Source organism: Colias eurytheme, chromosome 20 (assembly GCF_061535395.1).
Source record: "Colias eurytheme isolate Ceu_HAF_F1 chromosome 20, ilColEury1 Martin Lab GWU primary, whole genome shotgun sequence".
Classification (NCBI taxonomy): domain Eukaryota; kingdom Metazoa; phylum Arthropoda; class Insecta; order Lepidoptera; family Pieridae; genus Colias; species Colias eurytheme.
In genome coordinates, this window is record NC_142999.1 from 6,301,114 (window position 1) to 6,321,108 (window position 19,995).

At 33.2% G+C, this 19,995-nt stretch overlaps 3 protein-coding genes and 1 long non-coding RNA gene across 4 annotated transcripts; 1 reads left to right on the forward strand and 3 right to left on the reverse strand.

Moving 5' to 3' along the window:
• Positions 1–356: 356 nt before the first annotated feature.
• On the reverse strand, positions 357–2,193 carry Alg2 (alpha-1,3/1,6-mannosyltransferase Alg2). Its single transcript, XM_090113920.1, has one exon. The coding sequence runs from the start codon at positions 2,072–2,074 to the stop codon at positions 809–811; it is 1,266 nt and encodes a 421-aa protein (XP_089970046.1). The 5' UTR covers positions 2,075–2,193; the 3' UTR covers positions 357–808.
• An 8,469-nt stretch (positions 2,194–10,662) lies between these two features.
• Positions 10,663–11,608, reverse strand: LOC149899731 (peptidyl-prolyl cis-trans isomerase FKBP2). The gene is made up of 2 exons (XM_090113769.1): positions 11,301–11,608; positions 10,663–10,975 (listed from the first exon to the last, which is right to left on the reverse strand). Exons 1-2 carry the CDS (start codon positions 11,481–11,483, stop codon positions 10,718–10,720), a joined length of 441 nt encoding a protein of 146 aa, XP_089969895.1. The 5' UTR covers positions 11,484–11,608; the 3' UTR covers positions 10,663–10,717.
• A 635-nt stretch (positions 11,609–12,243) lies between these two features.
• On the reverse strand, positions 12,244–13,271 carry LOC149899732 (uncharacterized). Its single transcript, XR_016457922.1, has 3 exons — positions 13,134–13,271; positions 12,798–12,836; positions 12,244–12,397 (listed from the first exon to the last, which is right to left on the reverse strand). It is a non-coding gene; the product is annotated as an uncharacterized LOC149899732 (long non-coding RNA).
• A 226-nt stretch (positions 13,272–13,497) lies between these two features.
• Positions 13,498–18,328, forward strand: LOC149899733 (nuclear RNA export factor 1-like). Its single transcript, XM_090113691.1, has 10 exons — positions 13,498–13,761; positions 13,833–14,163; positions 14,369–14,486; positions 14,567–14,639; positions 14,996–15,136; positions 15,460–15,655; positions 15,987–16,177; positions 16,504–16,701; positions 17,155–17,270; positions 18,091–18,328. Exons 1-10 carry the CDS (start codon positions 13,633–13,635, stop codon positions 18,236–18,238), a joined length of 1,641 nt encoding a protein of 546 aa, XP_089969817.1. The 5' UTR covers positions 13,498–13,632; the 3' UTR covers positions 18,239–18,328.
• Positions 18,329–19,995: the final 1,667 nt, after the last annotated feature.

Sequence of the window (19,995 nt, forward strand, 5' to 3'; positions counted from 1 at the left end):
ACAGAACAGTAAATGTAAAATATATGTTTTACAAGTTCAATTCTCCACATATGTTTGCTCACAATAATAAAATCTCAATACATGAATCGAAAGTATGTCACGAGAACAAGGCTAAACTACAATAATAATAGAAAATGTGCATTGGATTTCAATCAAGCAAATCTATGCGTGTGCGAATGCGCTAATCTCAGGAACTACTGGTCCGATTTGAATAATTCTTTCGGTGTTAGATACTTAGATAGCCCATTTATCGAGGCGGCTATAGGCTATGTATCATCACACTAAGACCAACAGGAGTGGAGCCAGGAGGTGAAACCGCGGGGAACAGCTAGTCTCTGATAAAATAAAACAACATATAACCATTTCTATTTTGTTTATTTACATCAACAGAAGCTTAGCAGTAATAATTGGTTAGGCCTACATTAAATAGCCAACAACAACACTCATATATTATAATTAATTATATTCATCTGTCATATAACAAAATAATCTGTTTCAAGGCAAATGAAGCCATATATCATTGAAACATTCTCTATTTATTTCAATTTACATGTAATATGTATATCACAAAATAGTAGGAAAACTTTACAATCAGTGAATGCAAGAGGTCAAACATATGGACTGTGCTTAGTAATGATTAAAGTTGAGTTATAATTTACACTTCAAGCATAAATAACTACAACTATAAGAGTTTAAATGCAATCAAAATTTATTATGAAGGAAGCTATTTCAGAAGTATACATAAATATTGACTCAGATCAATAAACACTCAAACAATATCAAATATTGTTGGAGTGTCATCTTTATGTTATTTGCGCTTTCTCTGGTCATATTCAATCGCCCTTGCTTCAGAAATTAGTTGCCTCTCTCGGGATAAAATTCCATCTAACTGTTCTGTAAATGCATCAAATGAGAATTTTGTTTCAAACCTCTTTCGTCCAGCTTCACCTAATTTTACACCTAATTGTGGGTTAAGAATCAATTTGTTCATAGCGCTAGCGAATGCCTTGCTTGTGGGTGGACAAAGGAAGCCGGTGACATCATTTACTACTGTTTCTGTAGGCCCTCCACTGTTCACTGCAATGACTGGTTTACTGTAATACATTGCTTCTAATGGAACAATACCAAAATGCTCATTCGAAGGAGTATAAACCAATGAATTGCAATGGTACAATAGTGATACTTTTTCAATATCTTTAGGGGATTTCATGAATGTGACTTTATCCTCTATATCTAACTCTGCAGCCAAATCTGTCAGCTCAATATAATGTTCCATATTCTCCAAGTTAATAGGATCAAACCCACCAGCCATTATTAAATGAACTCTATACCAATCATCTTCACTCAACATATGCCGTAAATGCTCTAGTGCTCTTAATGCAAGTTGCAAGTTCTTTTTTCTTTCATACCTATTAATAGATAGAAATATGAATTTATCAGTACCAACGGGCACTACTTCTTTTAGGTTTTTTGGTGCGGTATTCTTAAAGAATTCTGTATTAATTGAAGGATAACAAATATCTGGTACATCCTTGATATTTTGGAATGCATCTTTGTATACTCTAGCTGTATATTTGCTATTCACAAGAACCTTATCTGCTTGAGCTGTAGTCAGTTCTTCTAACCAATTTAATGGAGCCCTGTATAACTTCTTAAGGAATCCACCTTCGGACGATAAGAGCTTATCAGGGTGATGACAATAGAAGACAACTCTGAACGGTCCTCTGGCGAATTTAAAAAAAGGAATGCATAATGAAATAAGATCGCAGAATATAAGAGTCGGTTCCTGAACAGGTATAACATACCAGGCTAAGTAAACTGCCGCATATACCATACGCACATAAGCGCAAGCCGCTTTAAACCGTCCGAGTATTGAACGTGGTATCCAATCTCCGACTACTGTTACTGGAAATGTGCCATTTTTAGTTTCGGCAAAGCAATGAGATGGATCATGATGGTTTGTATAAAAAGAGACTTCGTGGCCCTTACTCTTGAAGGCTAAAGCTGCATCCAAAACAAGGCGTTCTGCCCCCCCTATTCCAAGATCAGGATGTAAGAATATTATTTTAACCATGCTTAATACTAAACACTCAAATTTTGTTGAGTAAATTTACTACTTGAAATAAATTAATATTTTTTCACAACACCGCAAACATATTTTATGTTTAGATCACAGTTTAGATAGCTGTCAAGTGTCATAAGTCATTTGTATTTTGTAAATGTCAAATTCTGGTGTCACAGATTACCACAGATTAAGAATATATTATACTACGAACAGAGTACTCTTCTGTATTGTAGTAAAGTCCTCCACACACAAGACGAATTATTAAATTTCATTACGGTCGCAATTTTATTATTTTCATGAATGACGTCTTTATTCGACAAATATGATATATATATGACGGAGGAAGGGCCCAAAGGCTATTTTTAAAAAGAGTGACGTCAGCAATTCTGACGTCATCATCATCAGAGCAGACGCTCATACTCGAAGTAGAACGCCCGTGGGTATTTTAATGCCTTTTTAAACTACGTGGAAATTATAGAGAGAGCTCCGAACGCTCCAACGGCCGGCGTGTGAATGTGCTCTGTGCAAAGAATATACTACTCACCTTCGGCGAGAAGAATGACAACTTCATACAAAAAAAAAAGAAACGAAGACGATTGATCCGCCATCTAGTTGGTACCCCCTTAAACTATTTACTGGCGGGCTTTTCAAACTTTAAATAGTCACACGACTTGAAGATTGATAAAAATTTTATTCTATGATCCATCAGGTATGAAAAAATATGTACTTACACACAAATTATATGTATTTAAAGTACATATTTTTTCAAAGCTGATGGAATATCAAGTTCAAGGAAAGGTTTTGCTAAAAAAAACAGCAAAGTGTTCTAGGAAATGTTTAATAATTATTATAATTAGTTTAAAAATTAACATTAACATTAACTAGAATAAGTACCGTTTATATTCCAATAACATTATCAACAGCACATCACATCAGTGATTCTTATTACTACAGGATAAAATAATTGAATGAAATGAACCAATTTTTTATATTTTTAGGATTTTCTTCTAAAATATTCACAAAAATCTTCAAAAATTCCAAGCAGTTTTGTCGCTGACAAAAAATCGTTCGTGGCCGGCCTCCTTAAAGCTCAAGACATACTGCTATCGAATCCGTGTCGGAGGCGAAGTGGGATAGTTTGTATCCTGAGATTGTATGAACCCTGCCACATTGGCTGAAATGCGTGCCGTTACCGAATCTCAATCTCACTATCCCGCTTCGCATCCACCACGGATTCGATGGCAGTGTATCTGGAGCTTAGTAGTGGAAAAGTTATACAACATGATAAAGGGGTTTGGGTAAAGTTGGCGTCGTGATGAACTTTCGCGGCCCGTGATAAAATTTGGATATTTTAAATGAGCAATATATTGTGAGCAAAAGTTATTATGAACATAAATCTCGTAACGTATTAGGAACAGAGATATTTGGTTTTGTATTATTCATTTGCCTAGAATTTAGATTATTTATTATAAGATTTTTCTGAGTTTCTTAGGTTTGTCCGTTATTTACGAATTCTAATCCAAACGATGTTTATAAAAGCTTAAATACACGCAAGATATTGCTCTTTTTAAAATATCCAAGTTTCATCACTTGCCGCGAAAGATCATAACGACGCCACTGGCCCATACAAAAATACCCAAACCCCTTTATTTATAATTTTACACATGTTTAAGAATTTTAATTTTTTTCTTCAACGCTGCTGCTGATGCCTCTACAATGAACTGTCTATTTTTAAGACTACAAAATCTTTTCATGCAAATATAAAAAATGCTTTCTATTATAATTTTAATTAATGTATTTCTATGGTTCATACATTTGATAAAATCAAACTTTATGGTTTTTAATAAAATTTCTGTACACTGGCTTTTTATATTTTCTAAATGTGAGTTTTTCTCTAAAAAGGATTTTATATATTTTGAGCACAACTCTATGGTCTTAATTAATATATTGGAACCATATTTTAATCTATCTTTAGTATCATACTCCTTCATTTCTATAAAAAGGTGTTCTAGGCCTTTTTCTTTTGTGTATAATGATTCTTTGCAATCATTGCACTTAGTATCTATTTTTTTTAGAATGAATCCCGCAACGTAAGCACAAGCTTGTGTATCATTTGTCACTATCATTTCTTCTTCACCATCCAATTCTTTTATATTAAATTCTATTGTAAAAGGAACAGGTCCTTCGTCTTCATTTTCTTTGTCTGTTGTTACAGATCTTGTAAATAGAGTTTTAAAATTATTAATGATTGCTTCGTTATGGTCTGTCTCACAGTTAGTTCCCTTGGCTCCTGTAGTTGCTAAGCGACTCAAGACAGCTGTCTTCAAAGCTGCTATAAATTGCCCCGTTGTTGGGTTGGTATTTGCTCCACAATTTCCCCTTATAATACCAAATAAGTTTTCTAGCGGGTCTTGTTGCAACTTTCTTGTGCACAAACTGCTTATTTGGTATTTTTGTTTGATATTTTGCCATATCTGTTCTACACCATTTATTGTCCAAATCCAACCATATAGCGATGGTGGCTTGCTGCGGCATCCTACAAATTCCATGTTTTGGAAAAATGATTTCATTTTTTTAAATAATTGAATATGTGGCGTTCGGTCATTCATGTTTGTGCAACACTTTTTTCCATTTTTTAAATCCTGACTGTCACTATTTAGACAGTCAAATAAATTGTCCATATCAACAATTAAATCAGCGGTTATGATTGCTTCTTGTGGTAGTTCACCTATAAAAAAAAATTTAAATATGAGAGGTCAGTAGGTACACCATATTGAACAAACCCTAACCATTTAAAATCAACTGACTTTGAAAACCGGTACTTGACAAGTTAAAATTAAAAAAAGGGAACATGCATGGAGTACTGAAAGGGGAATTTCATTTTGTGTCAATGTCATTTCATTTGTTATTTTCGTGTCCAGCTATTGGTAGAAATCAAAATATATTTTGATTTCCACCAATTCGCATTTCTGACTTCCACCTCGCGCATTGTCACCGCATTTTTTTAGAGAAGTAATAACACCTCTTCTCTCTCTGTACTCCATGGGAACATGTGACATATTTGTAGTTTTATTACCTTTAGCAATTTTGCAGTACATGCCAGCTGCCACAGAGTGACTTAAAACCTGAGCTGCGAGACTAACTCTCATTTTTTGTTTTGAGTTAGGAGCTAAGTGTTCAGTCCGAAGTTTTGGGGCAAAAACAAAATGGTCATTTTGTGAATCAAGGTCATAGAACTCTTTTATGTGGGTCCATTTCGCAATACCTGGAATTAGAAAAAAGAGCCTTATAAGTATGTATGCATTTATGTACCAAAATAATTATATTTTAATCATTACATGCAGTCAGAAATATATATAATTTTTTCAAAATCAAAGCGAGCTAAGTCACGGTACAAGCATAGCTAGTTACTGCATAAAATGTATATAAATCACACAAACATACTTCACACATCACACATCCATACTAATAATATAATACGAAAGTAACTCTATCAATCTGTCTGTTACTCAATCACTCCTTAACTACTGAACCAATTTGCATGAAATTTGGTATAGAGATATTTTAATACCCGAGAAAGGACATAGGCTACTTTTTACCCCTGGAAACAGGATAGGTTTTATCCCGGAAATCCCACGGGAACAGGAACTATGCAGGTTTTTCTTTGACTGCGCGGGCGAAGCTGCGGGTGGAAAGCTAGTACATAATATAATATACTAGGGGTCCACCCCCGCTTCGCCCGTGGTACATATTTTGCAATAAAAAGTAGCCTATGTTCTTTCTCAGGGTCTAAAGATTGTTTGTGCCAAATTTCATCAAAATCGGCCCAGTAGTTTATGAGCCTATTCATTACAATCAAACAAACAAACAAAGTTTTCCTTTTTATAATGTTAGTGTAGACAAACACTGATTATAAAATTAGCTTCTGCCCGTGGCATATTGATATTGATTACTTATGACATCCAAACTTTAGCATTTATTATATTGCATTGCGTTATTTACATGTGGGTAAAAGCCTGCTCCATCTGGCTCCATCTTTCTTTTCCATGGATACTTGTAAACCACAGACTGCGGCAGTACCTAAATTATATTATTAGAAGAATTATGATTAGTGATTCTTACCTTCACCAACTTTTCCATCAGAACTGATATTGGTTTTAGATTTGATGTTGTATTTCATAAATAAATTTCTGAAGCATTTCAACAGATGAGGGGCATCAAAAAGTGTGACAACATTATGGTTGTAGATTTCAATTTGAGGATTTTCTGGAGTAGCTCCTAGTGTCCCCAGAGCTTTTCTATTCACTCCATCCATATCACATACTGTTGCTGAAACATTTATATTGACTTCGAAGCAGTGGTAGAGAACCTTAAAATATAAAATAATAATTAGCTCTGAAAACAGTGAAAATTTAAGAATATAAAAATAAAAGTTGCATTTAATTTATTTACCTCTTTGATCAAGACCGAAAGTCTGTCTGCACTAACAGATGACCCAGATAAATAAAAAGCAACTGGTTGTTTAATTTGTTTACGGATACCACTCAACATGAAAACAAGAGCATAACATGCTACTTGAGATGATCTACCCTGTAATCCGTGATCCTGGTAGCCATCAATTAAATCATTTTTGTTATTGTATAATAAATGCTTCCTTATTGATATTTCATCAAATGACAAAATAAATTCATTGTCTTTTTGTTTCAGATTTTTTGAAACTTTTTTCAACATTTCAAATATTTTTTTATTTATTCCCACCTTTAAATCAAAAAGCTGCAGCAATTTTTTTAGAGATGATGGTGAGGGCAGTATTATTAATCTCCGTAGAAGATTATAACATGTTGGTGATCTTTTATATATTCTCAGGGCAGTAATTTTTTGCTCCTTTGTCCAACGTCGCCCTTTCTCTTTTCTCCGAAAATTTTTTATTTCTCCTTGTAAAATCAGTGCCAATGATGGAGTAATATATTTTGATAGAAGCTGTACATATTTATCTGTGTCTAAAGCTTTTAGCACCTCGTCATTCTTTAATTTGGTAATTGTATTTCTTAATTTGCATATTTTTTGCATAAATTTCCGACATTTTGTCATATAATATCTTTGTTTTGAGATTGTCTCATTAGGGTCAAATTTTTGGGGTAAATGTGATGAACCAGGCTTTGTGTCAACTTCTTCTTTAGAAAAGGAAGGACCAGGTGTTGGATCAACCCTTCTTTGTGAAGCAATATTTATAACAATATTTGTTTGTTCACAAAGAACGGACCTTGATGTACCAGGTGAAGCATCATCCTTATTGCTTAGAACAACATTTCCAGAGTCAGACAACCTGCTTACGGGATTCAGAACAACTCTCTGTAAATAAATAAATAAAAATTCTTATTTAAACAATTCAGGTAAATCACTAAGAAATTAAGGATGCCATAATATAAAGCTATATGTATAGTATAGCATAGTATAAAAGTATAGCTGGGCACCACAACGTATGTGTAATGTAATATTATATCACTTTCATTTGACTTTAGTCCGAATGTATCAGTATTGTGCTGTAATATGAAGCTTTACATTATAGCAGCAGCCGTCTTGTTTGTATGTTGTAGCCGTATTGTAAGTATAACCTGCGCAGATAAAGAATAGATCTGAAAATGGTGGCGGATACTTATTAGACGCCATTTACAGATCTATACTCTATCTGCACATCTTATAACATAAAACAGAACATTTACCTTAACATCCTCTGGTACGGCTGATCTTAGCAGCTTTTTAGCATTATAATCCCTAAATGAGCATGGTTTAAAATGTTGATCACACAGCATATAGTGTTCTGTGAAGAGTTTTCTCAGGAATTCTGAGGTGCGGTTTTTATCGGGGAAACAATATTTCGCCCACAATTCACAACTGAAAAAAAAGTTAAGCAATGTAGTTCAACAGATCAAAATGTCAATATTCATACAAGTTAACAAAATAAGTTTTAGTTTGTTTAACATACCGAAGCATGTTAGTTGTTCCCGGTCGGGGAAAACGATACAACTTAACACGCGAGTCCTTGGCAGGAGAACGTCCGCACTTCACACACTTCCTTTGATTTTCCTTCATTTTGGGAGTCTCTATCTCAAACGAAAGAATCACCACACAGATTAGGTTAGGTATGCCGCACAATGTAATATTTGCTAGTAAACGGAGGAGCGGAACTCAACTCAACGTTAATAAGTACTACAAATTATCACAAAAACAAGAACCAAAACCTTTCAAAAACACCCAACAACGCTAGAAAACACCACGCAACAAATGAAAACAAAAATCCGCCATTTGTCAAGCTTTGGGTTGCCAATTTCGTACTTCGAATTCCACTTACTATTCCACTAAGTCTAACATTTGCAAAAATAAAGTTTATTAGCAGTAGCAAATTTATTGATATGTAATAACTATGTATCTTTATTTATCTCTTATATAAATATTTGCACTTAGAACTTGTTTATATTTCTTAATATGAAAATTTTATACTTGTTCTTTGCTTACTTTCTCCCCAAATCAGGAATTGGCATTTTCATTTGGTAATACAGAAGTTCTATAATTTTTTAGTGTTGCCGTATCATAATAATATATTATTTTTTTATGACCACACTTGCTGTGCTCGTACCCCCAAAGGTATGTTGCATAGATCGTGGAACAAAGTGAACGCCCCCTGGCTCTGTGCCGTCGGGCGCTCGTATTTAAAGCGAACCATGACTCACAAGAATTAGTTTGAATGTTGCCACTCGAATTTTTACAATGAATTTTCATCAGTTTTAACAAACATTAATTATTTCGTTAATTTTATTATTTCATTAGTGGTTGATTAATGAATCAACCACTTATTTAAAAAGATCAAAGTAAACTTTAGCTAGTTATAATTATTTAGTAGTTTGAGGGTAGTCGTTTATCGTCGTTGCGCCGACATATATCTTTGAATGCTCCTCCCACTCCCCCATGCAACTATTTCACTGTACGAACTATTGAATCGTAACAATGGACTATTGTTAATTTATTTATTTATTTATTTAATTATTTATTGCACACACAAAGGAAGTAGAGACACATAAAGTACAGGTAAGAGGAAAACAAAGTGTACAAACGGTGGCCTTATCGCTAGGTAGCGATCTCTTCCAGGCCACCGTAAGTAATATGTAAGGAGAGACGTTAAAAGGAGGTGGGTGAGCAAAAAAATAAGGCGTTAGGGAGAAAGAAAGAATAATTATAAATATTCAATGTATATAATATATATCACATACAACAAATACATAGAAGTATATAATAAGAGAAAATATAATTATAACTATGTATTAAATAAATATAACATATAGAACAAGTATATAGTAGTATATATATAACAAAGAAGAAAATAAGATAACAGTAAGGAAATAGAGGAAGAAGCTAAGCAAGAGAAAGATAGTGTGATTTAAGAAGGTGTTTAAAACTCCTTAAGGATTGCGCTTGACGTACTTCTAGTGGAAGTTCATTCCAGAGTTTGGCAGCACGAACAGCAAAGGAATGACCATAAAATTTGGTGTTCGTGACAGGGACACGCAAAAGAGGTAAAGAAATCAAATTTATCTTTGAGATAGTGAGGAGCTTTAGGATCAAACAGGACAGAGAAAAGAAGATGAAGGATGTGGGAGTTACGGCGGAAGCGGATGGGAAGCCAGTTGAGTTTTTTGCGATAGTCTGACACGTGGTCAAACTTACGCAAGCCAAAGATAAAGCGAATGCAAAAATTCTGAAGGCGTTCAAGTCGACTCAACTGGACTTCGGAAAGATCAAGGTAGGAGGAATCAGCATAATCAAGGTGGGAAAGGAGAAGGGAATGAGTTAGCATTATTTTTGTTGGGATAGGCAGAAAGTTGCGCAGGCGCCGAAGTGAGCTAGCGGAAGCAAACACCCTCCTACTAACCTCCTTCAGATGAACATCCCACGACAGGGTCTGATCCATTAAAATACCCAAGTTTTTAACGTTTGTTAATTATTTAAAATAATAATTTAAAAAATATATTCATGAGTTTTCAATCTATAGTGGTTTAAAGTTAACTCAAAAATGGACCATTTTCGTAAATTTTCTAAAAAATCTTAGAGAAAGTGTAAGAAATGTTATAGTATGCTATATATTCGTGATCTACTCAATAAGCTCTTTCATTTGATACCCCACATGGCATGTTTTGGAAATTTTTATTTTTTTCTTTGTATGCAATATTTAATTACCGGGGTGGGGGGAGGGGGACCACAAAACTGGTTGGCAACATCTGTCTATAGGATGTCTGGGATCTATACAATATATATCAGAAGTCAGATTTAGGTCCGCTATTTTTGCAAACGAACATCTCCTTGGAGCCTGCTCTACTTTGTTTAAACCCAATAAATTCCAAAACCTTCCTCGAGAATCTCTCTATCTATAAAAAACCGTATCAAAAGCTGTTGCGTAGTTTAAAAGATTTTAGCATACCTATGGATATAGAGACAGAAAAAGCGACTTTGTTTTATACTTTGTAATGAAGTACTTATTGATCTGGGATAAACGGAATATAGTTATATTACAATTAAAAGAGAAGGAAAATAAAAGAAGGTAATTTACTACATAATATATTATTCATACATAATGTGTATAAAAAAAATATTTATTAATTAAAGTTCATCCTTCCTTTCAATCTTAACAAGATCTACATGGAATGTTAGAGTTGCTGATTTAGGTATTTTTGGTGGAGCTCCAGCTTCGCCATAAGCCAATTCTGGAGGAATCACAAGTTTCCGTTGTTCACCCTCACACATTCCAATCAACCCTTGATCCCATCCTTTAATAACTTGTCCCGCACCTAGAGAAAATGTCAATGGATTGCCTCTTGGAATTGAACTATCAAACTCTGTTCCATCTTCTAATGTACCCTGAAATTAAAAATAGTAATTTAACAATTTTATTTGTAGCGCAATCTGTTTGTTTCTGGTTACTATAATACCTCTTTTATATATGTAAAGAAAAGATTAACCAACTTTTCTTGAAAAATCTATACAATTGGTGTCTATTCGAGTTTGGATGAAATTTGGTAAAAAATATAGCTAGAGAACTAAGGAAATAGAATAAGTTTTGTCTCAAAAACGTTATGGAAACGAGAACTATGCGAATTTTGACTTGTATTTGACGAGAGATAGTAAATTAACAAAAAGGAGTGCTCTGTCATTGTAAATATAAAATAATCCATCGAAAATTTACCGTATAATGCATATGCAGAAGATCTCCTTTCCTACTCTTCATAGGGCACTCTGCAGGACGCTTTTTCACTCCAATTTGGAGTTTTTTTGGAGGTGTGCTGCCTATGACTACATAATTAACAACACTCATAAAAACTAAAACGAATATTAAAATTTTACAGATAGGGATTATTGCAGATTTCATAATATATTTTTATATCAAATGTAATGTAAACAAATGCAAAACAAGTTGCAAATTGCAAAATCGACGATTACCTATTTTATTTACGAACGCCCGCAAATGACAATTGACAAATGCCCATTGCCAAATGACAATGACAATAGATGTATAGACATTGACAAACGAAGTCATAATGGGTGTCTTCCAAGAAGCTTCTAATACACTGGAGATTGCACTATGACCATTAACTTGTCACAAGAAAATATAACCTTGAATGACGTCAGTGTTGTTTTTTGTCTCTTTCTGTGGGTGACCACACTGGTTTGTATATTCAGGATTTTTCGAAATAAAAAAAACTAAAAATCATGGTCTATAAATAATAACGACATATATTTTTAACAGTATTTATATTATAATATTACTGGTCAACTTACATGAATAATTATCATCTTTATAGGTACATACCATTTTAATTGGTAGAGAATGATAGTTTTAAATAACGCTTGATAACTTTTGATCTCATACTACGATTTTTTAATTAAAATGAGTGCTACATACATTAAAACATCGTTTTGGTTACTCAAGCTTCAGTCTAAAACTTTTCAATATTCCAAAGGGAGAGTTGCATCGCTAGTGTTGATGTGTGGTAACGATATTACAGTTCTCAGAAATTCGTATGTCTTTCAGGAGCTGTACTTACGGTTACTAATGGTTTCATGGTGGTTAATTATAATATACGCAGTTACTTTATCAGTTGAGACGCAGTAACAAGAATGTGGTTAATAAAAAGGTATAGCACTTTTCAAAAGGTATTTTTTTTCTGGACCGTAATCCTCAGGCTTAAAATGCAAACTGCATATTCTGGCATGTTGATAAATTTTACCCTTGATAGGCACTATGGACAGCCATTTATTTCTTTTTATTTCATTTTTGGAAAGCTGAAATACGTAAAACAAAAAAATATTAGATTAAAAAGTATAAATTTCAATGTAAAAAAGAACAAACCACAATATGTGAGTGCAATACCGATGTCGTGTGTTGTTTCATTACTAGTATAAAATTTTTTAAAATGGTGTTCTAAATGTTCATCATAATATTGTTTAGCAATATATTATCGTCGCTATCCGTAAAAACCCATCATCATGGTTACCTTACTTGTTAAATGTGTTTGTTGAAAACTTGTTGAAAAATGATGAAAGTATTAGGAAAAGAACTTATTTAACATGATTGCTTAGTAAAATGATGATAAATTTGACGATTTTTGCCATTAAAATGATTCTAAACAGGTAAATGCATGAGTATTGAGGAATATTGTAAATAACGTAAATATACACTTGCCTGTGAAATTATAGGCCAGAATTTGGTGTCCAAAAACTTCTACAATTTTTCACAATGCAATACATTATTAATATTCGGAAAATATTTATTAAATACGCAACAATATTAACTTAAATATTCGAAGCGACGCAATTTTTTTGACACTTATGTCATATTGTCAAAGTGAGAGTTGCTACAATTTTATTATGGTAACTACCCATAATCAGGGAATATCGCTTTTTAATAATTGGTTCAGATACTTATTTTATTTAGCATAAATAATAATTGTCTCATCCAACAATGCTTCTGAATGACGTTGTTGGTAATTTATCAAGAAACTCATGTACAAAAACTAACCTTTTGCACAGAATATTACAGCATACATAGTAGCCTTGGGAAAACTTCGTATTAACAGTGGCAATACCAAGTTAGGTGTGAAAGTGATAGAACACAACAATTTTCTTGTTACACGTCAAATGTTCATACCGAAATCTCCAGTGTAAGATATAAGCTTCTTGGTGTCTTCCGTTATGCACTGCAACCACTGCACAGTGCTATAGTGTTAATAAGTGTTATATCGATTACGATTTCAACACATATATTTTATTCTAGCAATTTTACAAGTGAAAGCAGAAACTGACAAAATTGATTGGTTGTAGCTCTGAGGGTTGTAGTTAAAGTTATCTGTGCATTGATCTAAATTCGTACTAATATGGTACTAATAATCTGTGATATAAATGTGTCAAAAATCACTCAAAAATCTTGTTTACATTACCTATTTTCTATTTTAGATTTTAGATCGATATCAAAACAAGAATGAAAACTTATGTAAACGAATAAAATAAATGAAACGAAAATGACAACGATAAACTACAAAAAGCTCCTTCTGAACAGAGTAACCGTAACACCAGCTATAATTGAATACTTGGAAAATTGTTTGACTAAAGACGATGAAACTTCTAAACACAGTTTTCATAAAATAATGGTAAATTGAAAATGTAAGATAAAATACATTCCACATTATCCTTCAATAAATATATAATAAATCTTTTTCAGTTGCATAATTGGACCGACAACGAAATTAATCTATTTGAAGTGTTATCAACGTTTTTCGCAGCTTCATTTATCCCTGTAAATTTCATTACACAAAATGGAATAACAACATTTTACACAAGCAGCCTCAGTTTTGTGAGCAAAATAGTAAAACTAGACTTCTTATTTCCCTATATGAGAAGCATGTGCAGCCTAGATATACTTCTTAATGATAAAACATCAACGGAATTATTTGAGTCAGAAGTTTCGGTTGAAGATATTGTCACAGAAATAGTTAAATTAAGATTTCTGAGCAACGGTGAACTAAATTTATCAAATTTCTGTAATGATCCAGGTAATAAAGAGCTGTTTACTTTTTAGAATACAGTTGTTTTGAAGTATGTACTCAAATTTTAATATTTATACATATTATCACATATGTCTTGCTTCCTTCAATACTCAGAACTTGACGAAGCATAGTGGTTATTCTGGTTCTGTTCAAAAGTTGTCCATCATAAAGATCCTATTTTTTTATAATGAATATTTTGTATACTTTTCAGAGTTCAATAACAAGAAAATACATTTCTATAAATTAACTCTATTATCACAATTTAAGATTTTAATGTTAAGGATGGGAAGGGACACTAAATACCTAAACTTAAGTAATAATAATTTGAGGTAATGTTTTTATTGATTCAAGTCTATATCTAGGTATATATTTTCTAATCATTTAATAATACACTTATTATGTATTTCAGTCAGATTCCACTTGATATACTAAACTTTTTCATCAAAGGAGATTTATTGGGAATAGATCTAAGTTATAATAATGTAAGTTATTCATCTTTGTACATCTATAAATGTTTGTAAAGTAGTAATAATCCTACTATCCTTCCTACTAATATTATAAATATGAAAGTTTGTGAGGATGGATGTGTATGTGTATGTTTGTAACTCTTTCACGCTTACTGAACCGATTACAATGAAATTTAGCACACATGTACAGAGTAACTTGGATTGACACATCAGAAATCCCACGAGAATTGGAACTATGCAGGTAATTCTTTGAAAACGCGAGCGAAGCCACGGGCGGAATGCTGGTATAATATAATAATAAATGAAAATTACATAATTCTTTACAAAAAATTCCTTGTGCCTATAGAATTGATATTAATATTAAATTCTAGATACCATCACTGGTAGAGCTACAAAGAGTAAGCAGTAAGATTGAGAAGCTGTCTATTGAAGGAAATCCTCTCTGTAAAAATGTAGATCCATTAGTGTACATTAAACAAATCACTGTAAAATTTCCCAGACTTATGGTATTGGTAAGTAAAATAAATTACAATTAAATGCTTAACTTATTAATTATATTCTTTCAGTTTTTATGTGTCTAAGGGACACACCGCACGCCATCTATTGAGATGATTAACAACCAACATGAAACATTTTTCAATGAATACAATATTGTAGCGATGAAACACGACCTTTTTGTTGAATTTGATATCAAATTCATTAAATGCTTTTGTAATGTCTCATTTATGTGTTTTGAGTACTGTATATTTATATGCATTGATAAAATAAAATATTTATATCTCATAAATTAATGGAATACCATAAATTAATTAAAAAAATTGTATAACATTTTCAGGATGGTATAAAAATAAATAACCATGGAATAATGATGCCATTTTACAAGACGTTTGTGATAACACCAGATAAAAAGACAAAGATGATTGTTGAAAAGTTTGTTACACTTTATTTCTCGCATTATGACTCAACGCGCCGAAAAATCGAAATGTTTTATGAACCAAATGCACAGATGTCTATATCTACACACTTTACAGGTACGAACAAACTAACTTAAAAACAATCAAAATATAAGTACTCGGTTTTACAAATATTAACGATTATCAAAAGTTAAAGAAATGGCCATATTTATAATATTAACTTAAATTATTATATAATACTACCGGTCCTGTCAAACGCTGATCTGCCTTTCTTTTATCACGTAGGGATATAGAAAATAGATTTTAATTCTAATTACAAAATTTCATGAAAATCGATCAAGCTGTTTTGGAGAAGTTTCACTTCAAACACAGCAACACGAGAATTTTATACACTAAATTAACTTAATTGATACATAATATGTATTGAATAAAAGTAATAATTTTATAGATACAGAGGAGTTAAAAATGCCGAAACTGGCTATGCACTCGAGAAATATATTAGATCCAGTAAAGAAACAGTTAATATTGACTCATAAAAGGTGGTACAAGAAGAAATGTGCTATTGTTGGTGTTCACAGCTTGTTACCAGAAACTATCCATGATCCAACTACATTTACGATTGACGTCCTTAGACACGATGTAAGTCACTACACAGTATAAAACAAAGTCGCTTTCTCTGTCCCTATGTCCCTTTGTATGCTTAAATCTTTAAAACTACGCAACGGATTTTGATGCGGTTTTTTTTAATAGATAGAGTGATTCAAGAGAAAAGTTTTAGTATATAATTTATTAGGTTTTAGACAAAGCGGGCGAAGCCGCGGGCGGTAAGCTAGTCTACAATATTCTAATAGTCATTTTTAAATGGATTTTTATTTTTTTAGACTTAAAAGTCTAATAATGAGTTTTTTAAATAACTGTAGCAGAGTAATTATATTGTAATTCAAAATTAATTTGTTACTTTGCAGAAACAATTCCTATATATAATAATAGATGGAGTATACAAGGAAGTTGGTGCCAATGCTGGGACAGAAAGATTATTCAACTTCAGAAGAACATTTTTATTCAACCACTATGCTGAACGTGATAAATCGATGTATAATATTTCTAGGGAAATGTTTTCTATTTCGTTTGCATCTGATGAATTAAAAGAAAATAGTTTTAAGGTATGTATATAATTATTCCATTTATAACTTGAAATTAATCTTTTATCACCGCTAGTTTATATAAAACTAGCTGTTCCCCGCGGATTTCTTCGCTCCTGTTGGCCTTAGCATGATGATATATAGTCTAAAACCTTCCTCGATAAATGGGCTATCTAACACTGAAAGAATTTTTCAAATCGGACCAGTAAGTTCCTGAGATTAGCGCGTTCAAACAAACAAACAAACTCTTCAGCTTTATAATATTAGACGATTTATTTATTTTTGTTTTTGAAGTAAAACTTCTTTAGGCGCGATGAGAGTAAAATTTCAAGGTCGCGTTTCGCGGTCGTTCATCATGGAGTAAGGCGACGGTTTTGGTATCTTTGAATCTTGCCAAAGAAGTTCCACTTCTGACACGTGTGCTTGGTACACATACTAATTTTTTTTTTGTTTTTAATTTACATTTCATTCCAGAATCCTGTGAGACACGAGAATCAGCTAACTCTTATAAACCCAGACCCTGATGAGCGCGATATTATTTGTAGGGCTTTCACTCATTATACTCAGCTCCGAAGATCAGAAGTCGAGACGTGAGTGTTCCGAATTATTAAAAAAAAAAATTATACACGCCCACGCCTCTGTTGAATCTGCTATTTGAATGAATGACTATTGACTAGCCCTTTGAATGACTAAAGGACAACTCTTCAAGTATTTTTAAATAAATAAATAAATATTATAGGACATTATTACACAAATCGACCTAGTCCCACAGTAAGCTCAATTAAGGCTTGTGTTGTGGGTACTAGGCGACGATAAATATAATCTTATATATAAAATTCTCGTGTCACAATGTTAGTCTGCATACTCCTCCGAAACGGGTGGACCGATTCTCATGAAATTTTCTGTGCATATCGGGTAAGTCTGAGAATCGGCCAACATCTATTTTTCATATGTACCACGGGCGAAGCCGGGGCGGGCCGCTAGTCTTATATATAAAAATGAATCGCAAAATGTGTTGGTAAGCGCATAACTCGAGAACGGGTGAACCGATTTCGATAATTCTTTTTTTATTATATTCCTTGAAGTACGAGGATGGTTCTTATGTAGAGAAAACGTAAATATGTACCACGGGCGAAGCCGGGGCGGACCGCTAGTATTTAATAAATACATATATAGATAATAACACCCAGACCCAAGAACAAATAATTGAGTTCATCACACAAATATTTGCCCTGACCGGGGATCGAACCCGGGACCGTCGGCTCAGTAGGCAGTTACTTTACCACTGCGCCAACCGCGTCGTCAACATTTTAATGCAACTGATGACGGCGATAAATATACTCTGATTGTCATTTACAACTTATTTATTTTTATGTTTTTATTTTTATCAGGCTGATGTTTGCTTTACAGGCGACTTCGAGCTCATGATTGGGATATAAGAATGGCGTTAAAAACCTTCAGCGCTGATATGAAAATGGATAAAATACCGGAAGACAAGTTTATAAGCCAAGACGACTTGTCGGATATCTCATCTTCTTTAGAAGATGAAATAGATTAGTTTTAGCTTAAAATAATAACAATAATAATAGTACCGCCACAATTCGAGGTACTGGATATAAATCCATAATAATAATATCACAATAAATATTTTGAAACACTTCCAATGAGTTGTTTAATTTTTTATCCTAAAATCTTTGAAAATAATGTAACTCATACCAGATACCAAGCTCAATAGCAAGTGAAATTATTTTTTAACAGCGAAAAATCATTTATTTTATCAATTATTATCGAAATTCATAAAGATAAGACTAAATGTGTATCAATTGATTTTTTAAAACTTGTAAATTGCTTAAAAGTCTCTGTATATGCAGTATGCACTTCAAGGATTAATCACAGAGCAAGTAACACCTCTAAAAAACATTTAATCCCACCCCCACATTTTAATCATAACTAGCTATGTATGCAATTTAATCAAGTATTTCTATAGCTCATGAGTTACTTGTGTGCGTAAGATACTGTAAAGTTTCATCTAAATCCGCATCCATTTATTTATTTATTTTTTTCATAAAAGAGTTAAAATCATACATGCATGATGCATCTCTCCATCCTTACAAACTGCGAAGTTTTTATTAAATTTAATAATTTTTTTTTCACAGCTAGTCACGGTAGGGCCCTGTATATAGGATTTATTACACGCCATTCACGACAATACTATTACATGTGATACCTTTGAAAACTATGGTCTTCTTCTTCTTCTTTTCTGTCTATGGCCTTCCCAATCCCAAAAGGACGGATTCTGCCAGTGTCAAGTGTCATGTGTGCACAGATCAAAATTGAACGTTTATTTCAGTGACTACGGTTATAATGTAGCAACTTGATGCTCTGTGCTGAGGAAAAATCACGGAAGAGATTGAGCAGTTCAAATGCTGGATCAGTCTTACCTGGATAACCAAACAGGACATATACAAAAGCAAAGCATTAAAATTTAAGATTATTGAGGTGGATAAATTTGGATAAAACATTTACAAATGAGGAGGGAACCAAACACAATAAACATTTAAAATTAGTGGGGCGGGGAACATCAGGGGGAAGGAGATCCAAAAGTGAGGAATTTCGTTTAGGGCACTCAAAAAATATATGATCATTGTCACCTTCGGCTAAGCCACACTCGCATAAGGAGTTATCACGAACATGAATTTTTGCTAGGTGCACTGGTGTGGAAGCATGGCCTAGTCGGAGACGACAAATGGTTGACACTGTAGATTTATTAATATTTTTATATTTGAAAAACCACGGCTTGCAGGGAACCGTGGGCTGTATATCTCTGAAGTATTTAGCCTTGTTTGAGCTATTCCACAAAGAGTTCCACATACTTTCCAGGCGGGACTTAGCAAGGGGGAGGAGATCGTATGAATAGTTTAAATAATGTTCTAGGGTACCACTAGACATAGCTGCTTTTGCTAGGGCGTCGGCTTTCTCATTACCAGTAATATTCGAATGGCTTGGAATATAAACTAATAAAACGCTGAGGTTCTTTTCATAGCAGTTAAAAAGGCAGGATCTTATTTGTAGAATAACTGGAAAATTTGATTTAGAACGGAATGGGTTCGAAGATATTGATTGAAGGCAGCTTAGAGAATCGGTAAAGATGATAGATTTTTTAAGGTTATGGGAGAGGATGAAGTTAATAGCTTCTAAAATAGCTGTTGCCTCGCCAGTGAAGACAGAAGAAAGCGGAGGACATTTATATTGCAGTATAGTTTTAGAGTTTGAATGCCACACAGCTACTCCAACCGGTAGCCAATTTGACGATTT

What these genes read in the sequence shown, in the direction of transcription:
- LOC149899731 (XM_090113769.1), bottom strand. Translation starts at nt 11,483, where the DNA reads ATGAAATCTGCAATAATCCCTATCTGTAAAATTTTAATATTCGTTTTA. An exon ending in TTCTGCATATGCATTATACG is followed by an intron (nt 10,976 to 11,300) that starts GTAAATTTTCGA and finishes TTTTAATTTCAG; the next exon opens with GGTACATTAGAAGATGGAAC.
- LOC149899733 (XM_090113691.1), top strand. Translation starts at nt 13,633, where the DNA reads ATGACAACGATAAACTACAAAAAGCTCCTTCTGAACAGAGTAACCGTA. An exon ending in ACAGTTTTCATAAAATAATG is followed by an intron (nt 13,762 to 13,832) that starts GTAAATTGAAAA and finishes AATCTTTTTCAG; the next exon opens with TTGCATAATTGGACCGACAA. An exon ending in TAAAAGAAAATAGTTTTAAG is followed by an intron (nt 16,702 to 17,154) that starts GTATGTATATAA and finishes ATTTCATTCCAG; the next exon opens with AATCCTGTGAGACACGAGAA.
- Alg2 (XM_090113920.1), bottom strand. Translation starts at nt 2,074, where the DNA reads ATGGTTAAAATAATATTCTTACATCCTGATCTTGGAATAGGGGGGGCA.